General features: G+C 37.6%; 1 protein-coding gene across 2 annotated transcripts in view; it reads right to left on the reverse strand.

Moving 5' to 3' along the window:
- Nucleotides 1-3406: 3406 nt before the first annotated feature.
- LOC124409100 (GTP-binding protein RAD) overlaps nt 3407-19218 on the reverse strand; it is a 30056-nt gene continuing 14244 nt past the window's right edge. Inside the window, exons 2-7 of one of the 2 annotated variants that reach the window (XM_046886513.1) lie at nt 16809-17066; nt 15420-15635; nt 10925-11007; nt 8733-8922; nt 5535-5600; nt 3700-3781 (exon numbers count right to left, since the gene is read on the reverse strand). In XM_046886513.1, the coding sequence (XP_046742469.1) occupies nt 5551-5600; nt 8733-8922; nt 10925-11007; nt 15420-15635; nt 16809-17066 (797 nt within the window). In that variant the 3' untranslated portion in view covers nt 3700-3781; nt 5535-5550. Of the gene's footprint in view, nt 3782-5534; nt 5601-8732; nt 8923-10924; nt 11008-15419; nt 15636-16808; nt 17067-19218 lie in introns of both variants that reach the window. The other variant, XM_046886512.1, reaches the window with a different exon arrangement.

Genomic DNA, 19218 nt, shown 5'->3' on the forward strand with positions numbered 1-19218 from the left:
AGTTTTCTATTCAAGGACTTTCTTCCAAACAAGTCATCGCTTTGCCAAAGTGCGACAGAAACACCATGAAACTGCTATGCCAGATCTAACGACAATCTATCGAAAGCCCAGACAGTAGCACCTCCTCTCGAATAATCTTCTCTTCAGATTCTGCGAGGAAAAGAACTCGAACAACCGCGTCCCTTCTCGTCCAGCTACCTCTACGACTGGAGGTGGGTTGTTGTTATCAATTACTATCTTTTTTATTATCTTTTTTAATTGTGATTATGATCTACTTTGTGCTTCCTCAGGGTAGAAAAAGGTTCTTCTTATCTTTATGAATTCCAGTTCTTAGTAACCTATTTGTTTGGCTTGTGTAGCATTTGTTGTAGTAACCACATGGGATTCGAAGTTTGTTTGAACGTTTTTCTCGTGTTTCCATATTTTTAGGAAGAACAAACAGGGAAGATTTATTGGATAAATTACATCCAATTTAAAAAAAAAAAAAACAACAGATTCAGTCGCTTACGTATCCTTTACTCTAACAATAAGTAAATATACCCAGAAAGATGCTCTTCAGTTACTAGTTAAAGGATTTTTAACAGGTACGATAACTGTTCCGGTGGCATAGCTCTGCAAGCTATAGGCATGATTCGGAAATCACACGTATAGCTAAACTAAGCAAACCATTTTGATTTTTGCGCGATAACTAGCGAGCAGCGACTGCAGCTCGATAGTAAAAATCATTCACCTCCTGCAGCTATACCGTCTCGTTTGCGTTAGCGGAGTACATCAGGTACTTTAACGATCCATTGTGGTAGCTAGACAGCAGCACTGTGGTACCCAAAGACTCGATTATAGTTTCAAGAAGCAGAAATCTGGGTGACACAGTCGAATTTTTTTCAGCGTTGAGTGGGAAGATTTTCTTCTCGTTTTTCAATTGGTTTCATCTATTAGCCAACGAGTTAACTGCAAGTTCAGTGAAAACATTCGTAAAACAAAAACGAAACATGAAGTGAAATGGTTACATGTCCTTCGTTAATTTTAGAATTACTCATTTCTTAAAAAAATTCCAAACTGTGTGTTCACATTCGTTGTGGGTCAGTTAGGCGGTGAGATTTCAGAAGATTCACGTACACTTTTTGCCGAAAAATAAGTAAGACTATCGTCACTAAGTAAGGATAACCAGAGAAAGCACTCCGAAGGCGTATTGATTCCAACCATTGTGCGCATGTGTTTTCTGCGTATGCGAAAATGCCTTGAGAATATGGCCGCCAATATATAGGGATTATAATGTTCATTTGAATTTTCGCGCCATTGAAGCTCCCTCAGAACATGCCTATAGTTTGAATCAAAAACATCAAAGGTTTGGCCAGAAGTGTCTTCTCTGGTCATACAGATTACCTTGTGCTATCGATTAAGGAAACAAAATTCGTTTGCTTGTGGTGCCTTAGTAGATATCAAAGCAAAATTCACTTCTTTCCATGTCACTTCGTCATTAAACGTTGACAATATCTCATCATTGTGTTCATAATGATCCATAATAAATGTTGTACGTATAGCTTCTATCGGCATTCAAAGAGAATAAGTGGATATTGTCATTCTAAAACCTCACTGTCTATTTGACCTACCGTTCGGACATAGAGTTGACAATAATAATAGTAATAATAGTAATAAAAATGAAAATACCAAGAAGATTAAGAGTAAGAACAATAAGAATAATAAGATTTATAATAATAATAATCATACTAATAATACAAACAAGAACAATAATAGTAATAATGACAATAATAATGACAATTACAATAATAATCACAATAATAACAACACCAATAATAATAACAACTACAACCAAACTCGCCATGTTCTTTCGGATGCGTCCCCGTAAGCGATCAGCTTGTCCAAGGTGAGCAAGGGATGGTTTAGTTACCATCATTATGCATCTGCAGCCGTCTTATTATGATCAATAGAAACTACCGCACTGGTACAAGGGGTAAGGAAAACTGCAGAAAACTTTGCCCAGGTGTAGCTGGACCGAGTTTAAAACTCAGTTTACCGATTTGGCGTCTGAACTATGCTTTACAATTCTTGCGAGCCGCCACTCACAAACAGTTCCTTTCCAACACGCTGGGGGTTTAAACTCAAGTTCTCATATTCCGTAGACTCGTTGGTTACAGACTACTTGGTTAACCTTTTTCCGATTGTTGGCGCCAACGCAAGCATTCTCCGAGTAATTAACAAAAAAGATGATTCTAGCCTTATTTTCTATCTTCTGAACGTATCAGATTGATTTTTGCTTTAAAAGCAATGAGTTCAAAAATAGGAAAACTAGCATTTTTGTACCCAATACCATGCTTCTTCATACCAAACTTAACTTACACCTCGATCATCTCCTTGGAGACCTTGATATTAGGGAGATCGATCGAGAATAAAAATTTTTGAGGCACACTTATTATATAAACTAGAGATTCATTTTTCAATTTGACAATACGATCAAACTCAGATATGCTCTCCCGTTGATATGGATTTTTCGTAATCGTAACGAACCGAAGACCATTCGATGAAAAATTCTTGATAAGTCCAAGAAAATATTCTTTTACGAAAATTATAGTGTTTCGACGAATGGAAAAAACGAATCCTTACATTGCGAGGTACCGATATGTTGTAGAATTTTTCAATAATTACGGAAGCAGTAAGACTTTAGTAGCTTCAAATATTTGTCAATCATCATTTCCCGACAAAAATTATTAAATCTGGAAAAATAAGATTATTAAAAATTTCAAATTTTCAGAGCTGGTTTGGTATGGAATGCACCATACATTAATGCTTATGATTGACCGATAGATCATGCTAACATCCTCGTTAAAAAATCCGATAGCTCATTTCCGATGTCTCATGGGACTATTTCGTAGAGAAATAATGTCACCGCGCTTGTAGTTGCATCCTCAATATCCTATCAAAGAATTTCGTTAGCTATCTTTCAGTTTTTTCGTTTGCAAATCTTGTAAGTTGCAAATACAGCTTCACGGTAAAAAAAAATCTATCCAACAACCGTGACCAGAATCTCGAATAAATTCTTTACTCACAAGTCCTTATATCACAGCAAAGGACTTGCATACGTAAATTTTGTTTTTATCACGCGTGTACGAAAAGTGGGACTTTGCGTAGCGGTTCATCGGAACGAAACTAACCAATTTCATCTCGGTGTCGTAAAGATAGATTCGCGCATGCGCAGTCAGCAGTTGCTCCACTTTTCGTCCCTTGGGAGATCACTTTTATTCCTAAGAAAAAATTAAACACTCACGTCCCACAAAACTGCCACGCAAAGCCCCGCCACTTTTCATTCATTTGTTATAAAAACTATCGTGTGTGAGTCGGGGCCCAAATTTGGTGCTTCCTTGTCACACGACATACTATTGTGTTCCATTTCATACGATGGAAATTTTTATACGTTTCTGTTTCTCGGTTAGAACTTGACGCGAGCAGCTTGACGCGTCGTTCAGCCAATCCTACGATTACAGGACGTGAAGGTTTTCGCAATTCTTGAATTTGCTGTCCTCTTTACCAAACAACCAGGTGAACATCTGACGCGCCTTCATGCTGGCTCTGACTACTCCTCTTGACTTGTACCAATGGCCACTTCCGTCGCTCCCGCCTCCACCACGGTTTTCGGAACTTGCGTGTATCCACTTCAATCGAATTTGATTCAGAATCCCTACTAAGAGTTCGTCTACATTGTGGTTGATGCCGACGGATACCTCGATGAACTTTGCACGATAAGTGCAGGCCATACACTTGCCATCTGGAAAAAGGAAGTGCGTTATGTGAAAGATTCCTGGTGTTTAGAGGTGTTTAGATTTTTTTCACGACTTTGACAAGAATTCATCTACTCAAGTATTTCGATAGGTGGACGATGTTTTTGACTGAAAACTTGACAAAATTTAGTTAAACAGTGTAACAGAAAAAACATCGTGATACTAACGTCAGAGAATTCATATTATTTTAACAATTTACATCAGAGAATTGATGTCATTTCGTTTGACTTTATTGACTAAAATGATATTTTATTTATCAATTATCGTATAAGACAGATTTTTTTCTTGAGCTTATCAGTTGAAAAACAAAATCCGATATCTGTAGCAATCCTTATGATTCGCGAATGACAAACTCGAATTCAGCAGTGAAATATATTCTAGTTATCTGAAACTCAACATCGAGAATAGAAGAAGAATTTATAATCGCCAAAAAATATGATACACGGTTGACTTCCGCGTGATTGAAAATTACAATCAATTTATCTTCGTGAGGTACTCATAACTATTCGTTTGTAGTCACATTCTTGTATAAAAAATCTCAGTAAAATTTAACGTTAAACTGAAATAATTCGTAATAAAAAGTTTAAATTTGAAATATTTTGGAAAAGGTAGGCTAGTGTAGTGCAGTAGTTAGAACGTACTACTAGGCATTATACCCATATTGTAAGTGATGTAACTTAACTTTTCCAATTCAATTCTATCTATTATAAAAACTGTGCTTTCGTGTCATATATTTGACTCAGGATATATCGAGTCGTACAGTGTTATCGTACAAATTATAATTTCATCTGTTTTCTATTGTTATTTAAACGTGTGTCTTGTTATTCTACGTATTGAAGTTTTGTAGGACAGCTGAAAAGATATCGTGTTTCATAACCTTAAATAAAATTAACGTTTTGTTTCCTTCGATTTGATTTCTGAAATAATTTTTACACCGTTGACTTCACGTTCCCCTGTCTCTTTGACATACGTGAAAAGCTTCGACGTTAAATTTATTATTCATAATTTCGGTCAAAGCCTAAGTTATTTGTTTTTCATTGTTGTTACCAACAAACCTTGGCACTTTGGTACCTGGCACCCAATTTATTCAAATTTGGTTTGTATAAGTTGAGAAACGTTTGCGATAAGTATAATACTAATGTCCACGAAGAACCAGGGAGTTGCGATCGTGTCCAACTTTATTAGCCGATCATGGTACGCATCTTAATTGAAAAAGATGATTTCATGACTCGGAAGTGATGAATCTTCTTATAGTTTGTGGAGAAAAGGAATTGGGGATACATTAATTAAGCCCCGTACCTATTTATTTAACAGAGCTTTATCACTACTGACTACTTGGCTTCTACGCCAACTATATGTACATTTGTGCCGGAGCGTGACATGCGGAAGCGCTTATACAAAGTGCTGACCATAAGGGCCACCGCTTTTTGTCATGCCAAACCTTCGACTTTGCATACCTATACTTTGTACTACAAATCTCAAGATCGATACCCCGAACAGTAGTCTGCGTACTGGAGAGATGAAATGAAAAGAAGAAGAAAAAAAAAAAAAAAAGAACAATTCGCTATAAATGTCAACTCGAACTACGAAGTATCTTACAATTAATGGCAGCAAATGTATTATCTTTAAATCACCTTGCGTAGGCATTTTATAGTGAAAGATTAGTTAAACAGCCGACCAGGTTTCGAGGTGTTAATTTTGAGACTTAAATCTTGAGAATAATGAAAATTCATTGCTTACCATTTTCAATTGAATATCAGTGGGATCCACCTTCGACAGTTACAGGGGTATGGTTGAACGGACCATCTGAATTTATACAGAGTACTGTACACACAGTATTTTTATTGTGTTCTTACAAAAGTAATGAATTTCGCTACAAACCATTTGAAATGTAAAGAGGGCCGCTCAGTACCAAAATTATCTTATATTGAAAATGTACGAAAACTTGTCGCTAGTTTTTGCCGTGTAATCGTGAAAAATGTCAAGCACGACTTCTCGGCATTCGTGCGTCGTGAAGTCAGAGTTTGGTGTTTTATGCGGTGGTATGAAAAACGATTCAACGAGCAAGGGGTACGTGGCGGAAAAATTGTTTTTTTTATACCCATGCTCTCTCCCTGCCCCTTTCTGTCCTCAACAAAGTTGCGGAAGCGAGAATAATATTAATTAATAAATTAAGCAATTACTTTTACATTGTCCATACAAGTCATGAAGCTCAAGCTTGCAGGACGAGTAGAGTGCTGGGGCCCCAGGGCGGAGAAAATTGTTTGGCCACCCGAAGATTGCGTTTCAAGCTCAAATAATTACTTAAGTAAAGCTTTGTCTCTCTGAGCCTTCGCTGATTTCTTAAAAAATAAAATTCGTCGGCAAATAGCTACCGAATCGCATCACAAGATAGCGGGTTTCGAAAGTTTGTGTACATTTTGTCGTTACAACCCGAATGACCAGCCAAGTCGAATTCTGGTATTGGAAAGCCTCGTTAAATGTTTGAAAAATAAAATTGTACAGTAAGTAACTGATTATGATTCCCAATGCATCATTGGAAGGAGGATGCTGCAATGTTATGAAGACATTGAAGGTTCAGTTTAGAAATGTGACCGCTGGTTGTAATTTATTTTTCAAATCATTGATTCGTCATAAAAAAACTGTATCTATTAATTCGCAATATGGATACTCGGAAGAAGAACGAGGCAGGACTACGAGTACTTTGACACAAGCCGAACGTTTAGAAGAATCAGACTAAAATACGACTGAGCAGGATAACAAAAGTTGGTCAAAGAGTAAATATCGAGATGCGAGAATTCCCAAAACAACCAACTCGTCAAGAAAACGGAAACGTACAATTTTCATAATTGATACTTGGAATCAACTTTTCAAGAAGTGAACATTAAATATCGTAGCACCATGAAAGGAAGCGGAACAAAAAAACAAATATATCTTCAGGTTCCAAGACCATTTGACTAATTGTAAGTACAGCAAGGCAATGCCTGTTCCAAACGAAGCTGTTAACACTGTACTAAAACCCCGAAATACCGCAGGGAACACTCACTGATCAAGGTACGAACTTTCTGTGTAACAGTTTCGAAAATATTTGTAAACGGTGGATGATTGACAAGATCCAGTCGATGACTCATCGACCCAAATCCAATGGAGCTCTGGACCGTTACATGGAACATCAGTGGAATATCTGAAGCATTACGTAGCTGAGGAACAGAGTAACACGGACGAATGATTACTTTATACCACGTTTACATATAACAAGACGCAACACACTGCGACGAGATTTACACCGTTCGAGATGGTGTACAAATATTCATCTGAACTACCAACGTCGCTAAGGAAAGATCCAGCACTGATGTACAATTTTGGTGATCACACCCAAGAATCACGAGATAGCTTGCCTCAAAATTACAGAAAACCCATAGCAGACTAAAGAAGATTAAACAATTGAGTAAGAATGATGAGCCGAGCAAAGAGGGTTCAAGATCGGAGACAAGGTACACTCGGATGTGAATGTGAAGAGTCATTCGGTAATGTCTTGTGAAGGTGTACGATAGTTGAATATAAACCCATACTGACCTAGATTAGGAGAATGATTTAAAAAACTTTTTCACGGTAAACTATATACATTAGGGTGGCGCAAAAAAAAACCGAGTATTTTTTTTTTGGCGTCTCGTGTGACAAAATGTTAGTTTTTGATGTTTTAAGAGCCCACTCCAAAGGGAAGCTCAAAAAAAAAAATTTTTAAGAAGTCGCTCCAAATTTTTTAACATGTCAAAAATCGTCAAAAAATTGTATTTTCAGTATTTTGTTTGATTTTTAATTCATGTCGTGGTGTATTGTTATCGATTCTTTCTTACTAAATTGAAGAAAAAAAATGTACGAAATTTTAATATGAATATTAAAAGGTCGCTTTTTTTTAACTGTCCTTTGTAGTGGGTTCTTAAAACATCTAAATCTAACATTTTGTCACACGAGACTCAAAAAAAAAAAAAAGTTGTCGGTTTTTTTGCGCCACCCTAATATACATATAGGGTCATAGGTGAGCGGGCGAGAAACGAGGCAAGCCAGTAAATTCAATTGATTTCAGAGGAACATCTGAAGGCATTTCTTTGCGAAAGAAGGAGGGACGTTGTGAATCTCTTTTCCAATCTGTGTTTTTCTCATAGTAATGTGAAGGAAACTTCACTATGTCTTTGCCTTTGATGATAAGGAAACAATGCAGGATTGTGGAGAACGTAATATCATTCTGCGGAATCCCATCCTAAAAGGTTGAAATCCACTCTTCAAGTAATCAAATTTCATATCTTTCAGCGTTTTATACACGCACAAACGGCACTCGTCTGATGATATTTTAACATGTGATCCTAAGAATTTTACGGTGCCGCTAAAATCGAAATCGATTTCCGAATTTCAAAATTTATAATAGCGGACATCAAATGATGAATTGACATAGTTTCAATTTCAAATTTTAGACTAGGGAGTTTTAAAACACTCGGGTACCATTTTTCATTAGATTCTAATTACTTTCTATTACGACGATTTGTTAGTTCAGGTTCAACACTCTATATTTTTAAATTTGAATAAAAATATCATCGGTTGACTTCTGTTTGAATGTTTGTGGAAGACCAAACAATGAGAGATGTTATATGTTGAGAGTTTATTTCATCCTGAGGATAGGATTTCGCAGGTAGGAAAATAAGATGTCAAAAATTTCCACTCATCCTGCAACCCTGCAAAGTCTTGGCAGAGAAAGTTTCAAAAGTTTTCGTTGTGAATTGTTCTATGGTGAAAAAAAATTTCGTTTTATTACTCCGACTAGGAGTATTTAAAAAACCTGCAGGAATAACGATTTACGCGAGTATAACAACATTTTGAATGCAAAAGTTGCGAGGTTTTCGACAAAGTTTAAAAATCTAGATATTTTAAAAACTAGATCACCTTGCGAAGACACCGCTCTTGACCGAGCTAAATCGATCTTGTTACCGACCAATATGGCTGGCCTTCCTCGAAGAAGATCCTGATCGTGTAAGTGTGCCAAGTATTCTTCAGCTCGTTGGAAAGACGCCTTGTCAATGACTGAATACATGACGACGAAAGCACCGGGTTGGGATATCTTATCCAACTCCGCCTGAAAAATGGTATAGAATTAAATATATACGTATTGTTGGAAGTGTGATTCGAAAATAAAGATCTTCAGCGAATGCCACAACTCTTTAAAATTGTTCATTAACTATGCAAGTTGGATTGACAAGTTGAGTGAAAATCGGTTATAATCGTTCGCGTTTTCAATAAAGAATCTTATCGTATCGAAATATTACCTAAGAATTGCTTCAATTTCTAATGAGACGTTTACAAATAGCTCGGTAAATTGAATCAATTGTTGAATAATTGATTGTGTCACAAGTGCGGAAAGTGGAAGATTTTCGATGAGCGTGTTGTTTACGGGTGAACCGCAAAGGCGAGTGCTGCATTCACATAAATTCGAGTGCGCAGTTGACAGTATCAGCCGAACGCGAATGGAAAAAAAGTATTTCAACATTTGCACGGAGAATTCGATTGTCGAAGCCAGTAAAACGTGCGTAAAATGCTCCATTTCCAGTGCTGTAAAACGACGCTAACGCATGCGCACAACTAGAATGCTCGATTTACATACTAGGTTTTTTTATGGTACATGTGCACTTTCGAATAACTCAATTCTGGTTTTTATTCTCTCGGATTCAGACTCAGGGAACGAAGAAGTGAGTAGAAAATGAGACGAAGAAGATTTTTTGTTGAAAGTATAAATGATTTATTGAAATAGTGTAGAGTGCAAATATGTAGTTGAACGAAGTAAATTTGGATTATGTAGCACTTGGAATTAGGAGTTGAACTGTTTGCTTGAGTTGCGAAGTTATTTAGTTCAATGTTGGAATAGAAGTCTCCTTGACGAAAGATCGATTACAAGCGTACCTGACGGAACATGGATTAGAAGTTAATCAGTTGACTGTCATAATTGAAGTGCAGTTAAGGACAAAAGTTTGAACGCAGTTAAGGTGTGAGTATTCTATATTGGAAGATAAAATCCACGATTGCCGAAATACATTTCCTGTTTTTATTCCCGCATGATGCAAAAAAGTTTTCGAATATTTTTATTCGGCATTGTATGTAGAATTAAGCTGACTGCAGTATTTCCACGTCGTCGGTGCATCTTAAGCGTCGATAATATTCGAAAACTTTGACATTTTACTCTGTCGGTAAGGACTGACTACAGCATCCTCTTAAGCGTGACGCGCGGACAACCGGTCGGTGCTGCCGCTGGTCGTTCGCCTCACCGCTAAAACACTAGTCGAGCTCACCGACGCGCGAAATAGTCTGCATAGTGGTTTTCCACACGAGTGTGAGTGTGACGCAGGCCGTTAGCATGCCGCACCGAGTTCACCGTCACGACTGTCCCAGTACCGTCCACGCTAAAAGTAAGCACCCCCGCCGAGTTTAGCAACTTTTAAGGAGACACATGAGCGAACCTTTTAATAAGACAGCTACAAAACAAGTGGTTTTCACATGGTTTTAATCAATTTTGTTCCACTTGTGATGGTTAAGGTGATTTTCAGCAAGCTCGTTGCAGTACGATTACTGTCGAAATTTCTTTTTTATTTCATTGATTTCCCTGCTTACAGGCGAAGCGTTATAGCAAACGAAATTTGCCATGGAAATTGAGATCCGACAAGTTACTGCTTGGTTGTGCCAATAATTTGCAATTGATTATTCATTTTATTTCACAAAAACTTGTGTGAAAACTGATCTAATTTGGTACTTGTTCAACCGACACATAAATTCTCATATTCATGTCACCATTTTACGATAAGAACGAATCCAATATGCAGTATCGCAAACTAAAACTAACAATAAGTTTTAGTCTAATTTCTTCTATGCAATAATACAATTTAACCAATAGAAACGGAGCAGTGTGCGAACGTTGGCAATTTATTATTATTTACATTCATGAAGCAGTAGAAATACTAGAATCAAAATGTATCGTAAACTATTTGATAACAATGAAATTCAAAATTAACTGTGATATTCAAAACTTTTGTGAGAAAAATGAATAATTGTGGAAACTAGAAATTATAGTGAAACGATGAAGACTGTACCTTCGGGTTTGTGATGTTTAAAAATCTCAATTCGCTCTCTTCGCCATTCAGCATTATGAAGACGGACTGTTCACTTGGTATGTCTGTAAACACATACAATTAATTATACATTATCCTGAAATTTTCATTATGCAGTAAAAGCTTTCAGGCAACAATAAGTCGGGTCTGCTGTTGAAAACGACGTTTTTAAAATACGATCAGCTAACACAAATTATTAATTTTTTAAAATATGAATGCAATATATATGACTAAAGATAGAGCTAGAAATTTTGAAGTTATCTTAAGAAGATCCGAAGTGGACGTAGCTATGTTAAAAAAATTAAATTCGAAGAACGAATAAGAACATTTCGCAATAAATGTTTTGGGGGTGAGTTTTCCTTATTGGTCCAGACGACATAAATTTCGGGAGAACAGGAAGAAACTTGATTGAGTCACTGCGCGATTCTGCTTAGCGAAGCTCGTTGCCGATACTCTTAACTTGGCGATGGTATTGAGCACTGCGTTTTTCCAACTGTAGGAAGTCACGCGGAATTACACTTGCGAGAGGCGGAGTTTCCGGTGTGGCTGCGAAGCGGTGAGCGCTGATTTAATTTCCTACGATCGAATTTCCACAGACGTAGAGTAACGGCTTAACCATTCTGGGCTTTGCGTGTCGAAGAGTACTCGAAATTCGTTTCTCGATCTCTGTGCTTGTGCGGCCGTGACCTGAGTTTCCCGATACGGCGTAGAGTCAATTTTGTCTTATCGAAAATCGCAGAATCGAGTCACGACTTCGTGCTGAATCAATTTCTTCGTTAATTGCGAACAGCCAAATTCACGATAGCGTCTTTTTCAAGTCTCACCTCCCAAGTATAGTTCAGCACTAATAAAAGCTAGTTTAGCACTTTCGATTAATATTAAAGTTCCACACGCGTCACGACTAGTTTAAGTTGACTTAGAAATAGGTTGACGTAAGATTTTCCGCGACATTTCTAGCCGGATAAAGTTAAAGACCCTTTTCTGTGTTCCTTACTGCGGTTAGCGCTTTAATCAAAGCACTTTCTCGTCGCCGGGATTAGCGTTGATAGTGAATCAGTGTCGGTTTAAGATCAAAGATTAGCGCTTTCGGTGACGATCAGGTTCTAGTTGCTGAGATTAGCGCGCAGGTATAGTATTAAAAGTAAGCACAGTTGCGAAGAGCGCTTTTGAGTTTGACTCATCTTATTATTTTACCTTTTCTTGTTTTATTTTTGCTGTAGTGACTTGCGTTGTTAGTTGGAAGCTTCATCGCCAAAATCGCGATTAGTGCGTGCATTTATTGATAAAAAATTTTCGCAATTAGGCAAGACTATGTAGTTTAGGTTGTTTTACCCCGCGAGCTAGAGATCTCGCGAATTGCAAATTCAGCATTGAAATTTACAATTTATCTTACGTCTTTATAGACTCTTTTGTGTAACTTTTTTTTATCGATAATATAAAAAACGTATGAATTTTTTAAGTTTTATTTCTTTGAATTGCATGTCGGCATTCGAGTATTTTTTTCCTTTCCCCTAAGGCAGCCGAGGATCAGGGACGATGAAGATTGCGGGTCTGTCGACCAAAACCTTCATGTCTTTTACAATTTTAGCTATCATCGCGGGTCACCGAATTAATGTGAGCGAGGTAAGTACTTGGCAGCTTCTTCGGGTTGGCCAAGTGCAGCAAAAATTCACGTCACAGTGTGTATGTGTGCGTGTAAGATTTTTGTTGGCAGGATTCCAGACGACCCGCTGAACCGATTTTACTGGAATTGAAATAGTAAATTTTTCGTACCGAGACAAACGTCCAATAAGCTTTTCGACGCATTGGGATTTCCGGGTTTCAATATGGCGGACGCTTGTTCAGAAATTTTCTGTGAAATTCAACGAACTTTGCAATACAACTTTCTGTTAATGAAATATGCCTTTGATGGATGTCGTATTGTCATGTACATATTCAGATAATCGATCATGAAAAAAAGTTTGCATTTGCATTGCATTTTCCATGTTTTTGTTATCGTTACTCAAGTATCGTCCGCGCCGTGCCTTGTGCAAAAAGCAAAGCTTTTTAGACAAATCGCTTGTTCATCGGTAGTATAAGATTTCAATGGAAGCCGTGGTGTTAAATAATGTAAAATATGGTGTTCTTCATATTTCTTGTTATAGATTTGTATTGTCTATTCATGTTCATGCAGAACCTATTCCATTTGTTTTCGCTTGAACCTGCGAGGAAAATTTCTTCCAGCCAAGAATCCTTAGAAGACACAAACTATGAGTTTTGCGACAGACCCAAAACTGAAGCAACCTTCTGACTACATAAAGCAAGATTGTACCTAATTAATAATTTGCTTCAAAAATGATTTCTGAAAATCTGAAACAAATATCTAGGTATTGTTTAAGGATTGTAGAAGAAAATTTTCACAGTTTTCTTAACCAAAATTGATTGTTTAAATATAATGAAGCAACCTAAATGCTGGAAAAATGTTTTCAGTGGTAGCCTCATTGATTATGTCAGTTTGTTTATTTAAGAACAATTCTTACCGCTACCTCTGATTAATCTGTGATCCGCTGCCGCTGTTTTTCCCATAACAATTTTGAATGAGGAATCGTTTGGACGGGTCCTAACGAAACTGAGCTCACTCGCTGTGCCGGGTAGCAGGGTTAGAACTAAGCCAACTCATCGGATCTGTTAGAACTGAGCCAATTTCGCAGGAATGTTTGAACTTAGCTAACTCACCAAGTCGATTATAACCAAGCCAACTCGATGGAACGCGCGGTGTAATTAAGTTGGGTGTTTCCACTGATTGTGAGCGTAGTAGATGAGATGTAACGAGAGAAAAGTGTCTACAACAATGGCAGCGTGTAATGTCTTGCTCACCCTGACGCCAGGCGTCTGATCCTTACACCTAAAATGCTTAATAAGTTGTTCGGTAACAAATTGTGACAGTGGGAGCCAGTGGATTGTGATAAGGTACATCGCATGTCTGAACCTCCATCGACCAACCTATAAATCAAGGTTTCTGGATGCGGAATAATATTGAGGAAGCCGATGTGACTAGATCCTTTTTACTTCTACGGCACTGATCTTGATTAGGGGACGTTACCGACCACTTCGTTATCCGCCTGAAGGTGACGATTAATTAGGTTACGTATCGCTTGCTCCGTTTAGCCATCAGTTCTAAATGGTTTACCTGCTAGATCCAAAAATCAGGTAGAACATTCCAGTATATAGTAACGGAAAGTAAGAGTCAAGCAACTACCAAAGCGATCTATCCTAGTTTGCTTTTTCCTAGTACGAGTTCAACTAGTCGCGTCTTTGTGATTTCGAAAGTTTGAATAAGTAATCAATTGACCAGTGTGTGATATTAGATTGACTAATAATAAGATACGATTTCAAATAGAAATTATAAACTTACTTCACAAATTTAAGATAGTATCTTAAAAGATATTAGTTAGACAAAGAAGAAGAAGAAGAACTGATTACTTACTTTACAAGCCAGCGAACCGTTTTACTTTGTATTTTATTGTAACTACAGTAGATTCGTCGAGGCTTACTTTGTCACGGAAAATACTGATTAGTGACTTCTGCCGTCTGGGACGGGACGAGCGGTCCTGACTTTTGTGATTCGGGATAACGCGCGGTCGGGACAATGTATTTCTGGGACGCTCGGGTATTCGGGACTTTTGGGATTCCGGGACTTTAATGTGCACCCAGTGTTTCTAATCGGTACAGTCTGTGTCATGAATAATCAGTCAGTTCCTCGGTGAGTTGGCTCACAATCAGTTCTAACCGCACCAGCGAGTTAGCTTGGTTCTAACATTCCTGCCGGATTGGCTCAGTTCTAATCGTCTTACCGAGCTAGTCTGGTTCTAACCCTTCTTGCGAGTTAGCTTCATTTTATTAGGGCCCGTTAATTTCGTCACGAGACATTTGAAAACTATTCGTACGACTTGAGAATTTATTCTGGAAAATTTTATTTGCATGTGTGCACATAGTGGAATGTCAGAAAAATGAAATTCATGCATAGAATTGACATTTAAACGTTTCACAAAAATTCTGTCCATTGCAACAAATTTTTTATGTTGTCCCTGTAACAAAATATTTACCGAAATTCCAACAAAAGATATGAATGACGAAAGAATGAATATACATTGGAGTTTTTTTTTTGTTGTTCAGAATTGCATACAGAATGGGGCTACCGAGCTCTGTTTTCGTATTTGAGTTTTAGCCTTTTAGCTTTTATACTTGAAAGTAGCGACGGCCATTAATCTAGAAATAATCGATGCATCGATTAATCCAGTCCAAAAAAATTATCGAGCACGAGTCTTGTTTCAATACGTAGTCTTAATAGCGAAATTTTTTTTTCATAATTTACAGCTTCATTCAAAATATTTTTTAATTTCACGTGGAAGCATCGAGAATCGACTGCAAAATATGATATAAATTACTCGATAGCTGGAGCTTGCAACCTTCAGCTTTAGGACTTTTATGAGCCAACCTTTTTGACGATCGTAGGCGTTGATGCACTCGCTGGTCATAAATTGGCTGATCAGGGCAGTTTTTCCAACCCCTTGGGCACCCAGAATAGCAACAGTATACGACACGATTTCCGTCGATGATGGCGCTTTCGTTTCCACAGTTTCTTGCTCGGCAGGGACCAAGGAATTCGAACGTGAACGCCTCCTTCTGAACGAGTCGCCTCTGTTGATGACACCTGAAAACACGAATATCATGTTCGTCGAACTATTCTTTTTATCACTCATTCTAAGTTCATTAGTCATACTACTTCATTAGTCCGTCAAACTATTGTCCCATGAAAATAATCACGAGATGAAAGCTAAAAAGTGTAGCTTAAGAAGCTCATACAATTTGAACATAAATCGAATATACTTGTTTGGAAGCTCACGAACTTTTTATCGGGAGCTTTTAACTTGCAGATTAATCGGCGAGTGATTATACGATTTCAATAATTTCACGCGATTACCAATAATTTCGTCACGTCTTCCATAAGAATTCGTACGTAGGAATTCGATTGTTAAGTTTTTTTTACGGGGTTAACGGTATAGAGGAAAATTCTCCGATAATTCGGCTACATCTCTATGGTCGTAGGGAGAATGTGAAAGGAAAGGAGAATTTTTTCAATATTTTTTCACAGCTAGTTAACCTCCGCAGGGGAGATCCTCCAGGACCTTGCGGTCTCCCGTCTCGTCAAGCTTTTTCTTCAGGAGCTTCTTCTGTAAAAGCCGCGACTCACCTTTCCAACCCTCTTCTAGGACCAACACCCTCTTTCTTACTCCTCTTCGATTCTTGCAATAGTCGAACCAAGGTGGTTTCCGAGGATACGAGTGTACAGAGAATATAAAATAGACCGGAAAATACTCATTTGAAGAACATCATTGATACGTAAAAAAATCTGCGCTAATTTTTCCGAAACACAGGCCAAATTATACTTTATAGTACCCTAATATTCATGAAAAAATTTGGTCCGAGTATAGGTAGAAATGCTTCCAAGGATACGGGGAAGTAAATTTGTCTTTCCATGTATTCGGCAACGAAAACTCAGGTAAAAAAAAAAAATCAAATTTGGAAGAACAATCGTGATATTACCGTGTAATTTTCGACGCTGAATCCGCATCTGATGTCAAAAATATCCTTAAATATGCCTCTAAAATAATTCAATAACGTCGCACTCTGTTTTAGGGGATGTTAAAACAGTATGAGGGTATCCTACAAGGCATCGTCTGCCCTTTGTGTCACAAAAATTCGTGCGGACCTCAAAATGGTCAATTTTCTCGGAGACTCTTTGACGTTGATCTTTGAAAGCTTGGGAGTTTGACCGACGAGTCCCCTCAAAGAAACGTTCTAATTCTGAAAATGAAGGACTCACCCTTGCTGGTGAGACTAAAACTGCGCAATCTGTAGCTATCCTCGTCTTCGCCTTCCTCGCGTTGGGGTTGTTGCGCCGGTGTATCTGGCACGTCAAGGAAAGCAGCGCTTTTTCTATGGTGGGCATGATGCATGCTTTGACCACGACGGCTGTTGCGTCTCCTGATCCCTGGACTGACATCGTTCTCAGACAGACGAGGCTCACTGTTGCAATGTGCTGATTTCACACCCCCTTCCTGATGGTTGTGCTGTGCAGCGGCTAAAAAAAGAAGGTTCATTCGCGCTTAACATCCACCGTGATCCCTCGATTCGTTCTCATATGCGTTATACACGAGCCATCTAAATGATCTGGCCATGACCCGAACCATGTTTAATTTAATTTAATTTTTTTTTTTTTTTGAGCCTGCTTTAGAGGAGCCCAAAGAACCACGAGTTGCAAGGTTTGAGAGTTACAAAAACTGAAGAAAAAAAAGTTGTAGCATTATTCTTTGACTTTTTACTGAATTGATGTGTAACATCTTAGCTCTCGATATGTGGTGTTTGGTGGGCCAACTAATTTTCAAATTTGATTTGGAATTCAAGTATTATTTGTAACACAAGAATAAAAGTTGACTATTTCTTTGTTACATAATGTACTATTATGATCGTGATTTCCGTACGTAAAGCGCCAATTTTTGGCATACCGTGAGTAAAGTCAGATCCTTTCGATACTAGTGCAAAAAGTAAAATTATTTCGATATAGCGTGCAGAAAATAGCACTTTACGCACGCTATTATTCAATATCTCGCCTCGTTTAACTTCGCGTTAGCGCGCTGGCAAGTTACTCTCTAATTATTTCAATATTTTATCTTGAATTCTTTCGTATTGCGTGTACTTTGCAATGTTTAATCATTCCGTGATTGTCTTCATTTATGTCATTCATGATATTTTAATTTTCTTTCCGCACGCCTTTATTCATCATTTCCTATTCGCTCGACCAGGGCTGTTCAATCGATCCTGTACCTGTTGAAGTCATTCTTTGCTTTCGTTACATTAATTTCACGAATCGAACTCGTTGATATCTGCTGAAGAAAATAACTTGTTTGGACTATCTTTCCTTGCATTGTAATATAATATTAAGTAACTCGGTCTATTGACTTTTTCTTTGCATTATTTTATACGTAGTAATTAATACCGTAATCCCGCTTCGTAACGAATATATTAATTCGATAATTACTCAACGTGCGACCACAGGTAAGAAAAAAAAAAAAAAAAAAAAAAAAAAAAATCAACGAAAAGTATTGATTTTCAATCCACCAACCTCCTGAAATTAACCCTCTCTAGTAGAGGGCGAGAGTTCTATTTTTGCCAGCCTGTCAAAGGGGCATCGCCGTCCACAGAATTCGATTCTACTCAGTTTTGGAGACCAAAAGAACGCTGAAGCCATCAGAGCTGCTCTATAACGCGAAAATGGAAGTGAAAAAACTGTCACTTTTCAGCAGAATACAAAGTGGGAAAATCTAAATTTGAAGTTGACTAGAAATTATTCCATATTGGAATAATTCTTCATCCAGTGATTTCCCGTCATTTCTCGTATCGTGTAATTCAATTAACTGATTTCATCTGTGAAATAGAACGGTATTGTGTAAATTTACGAATGCCTGAACATATCCGAATCATTCAAAGTTAACTGTCCGATGTTATCCATCTACCGATTTTAATCTCAATGTTATTGCTGATTGTAAATTGACTTCCTTTTCTGCTTATTTTGAAATTAACAAAACTAAAAACATCTGAACAAGCATGGACGAATTTTTAATAAAACGGACGACGCTATTCTGCATTTCAAGCTTGGGCGTCTGCTTCTTCGGAATTGTCTATCCAAGGCTTCACTAGGCGCAGTCGTGGCTGATCTGTTCTCGATCTACGAGCCCAGAACCTGTTAAACGAGCGGCAGCTGTCAGGAATAAAACCATCCGATTGTGACCAGACACAAGCCACAAGAGTTCGATTGGGAATATTGAATCGTAATGCATAGAAAATAAGCAGGTTTACGTAGTTTAATTTTTAAACTAGTTTATGTACGTATTTTGTTTTGACCCGGATTTATAATTCATTGGCAGCGAAAGATCAATGTAATATTCAATTTATTTCTTCGAAAGGATATAACTAGATAGGTAAGCATGCCAAAAGCGTCCTCACAGATCTTAACTTGAGACTTGGAGTGATTTGATTTATACGAAAAAAAAACAAAATTTGCGGCTATATTAATGTTTGCGGTATCTAGTTCGACAAATCATCATTCTTATATAAAAAAAATTTCTCAGCACCTTTCGTAAAATTTGCTAAGCGAGAAATACTGGAATTGATAGTTATCGAAACATGCAAAACGTGATTTTTCAGTTCACTTCGGTTGGTTCGAAAAATTTCCA

This window comes from Diprion similis, chromosome 8 (genome assembly GCF_021155765.1).
Source record: "Diprion similis isolate iyDipSimi1 chromosome 8, iyDipSimi1.1, whole genome shotgun sequence".
In the NCBI taxonomy this organism is placed as follows: domain Eukaryota; kingdom Metazoa; phylum Arthropoda; class Insecta; order Hymenoptera; family Diprionidae; genus Diprion; species Diprion similis.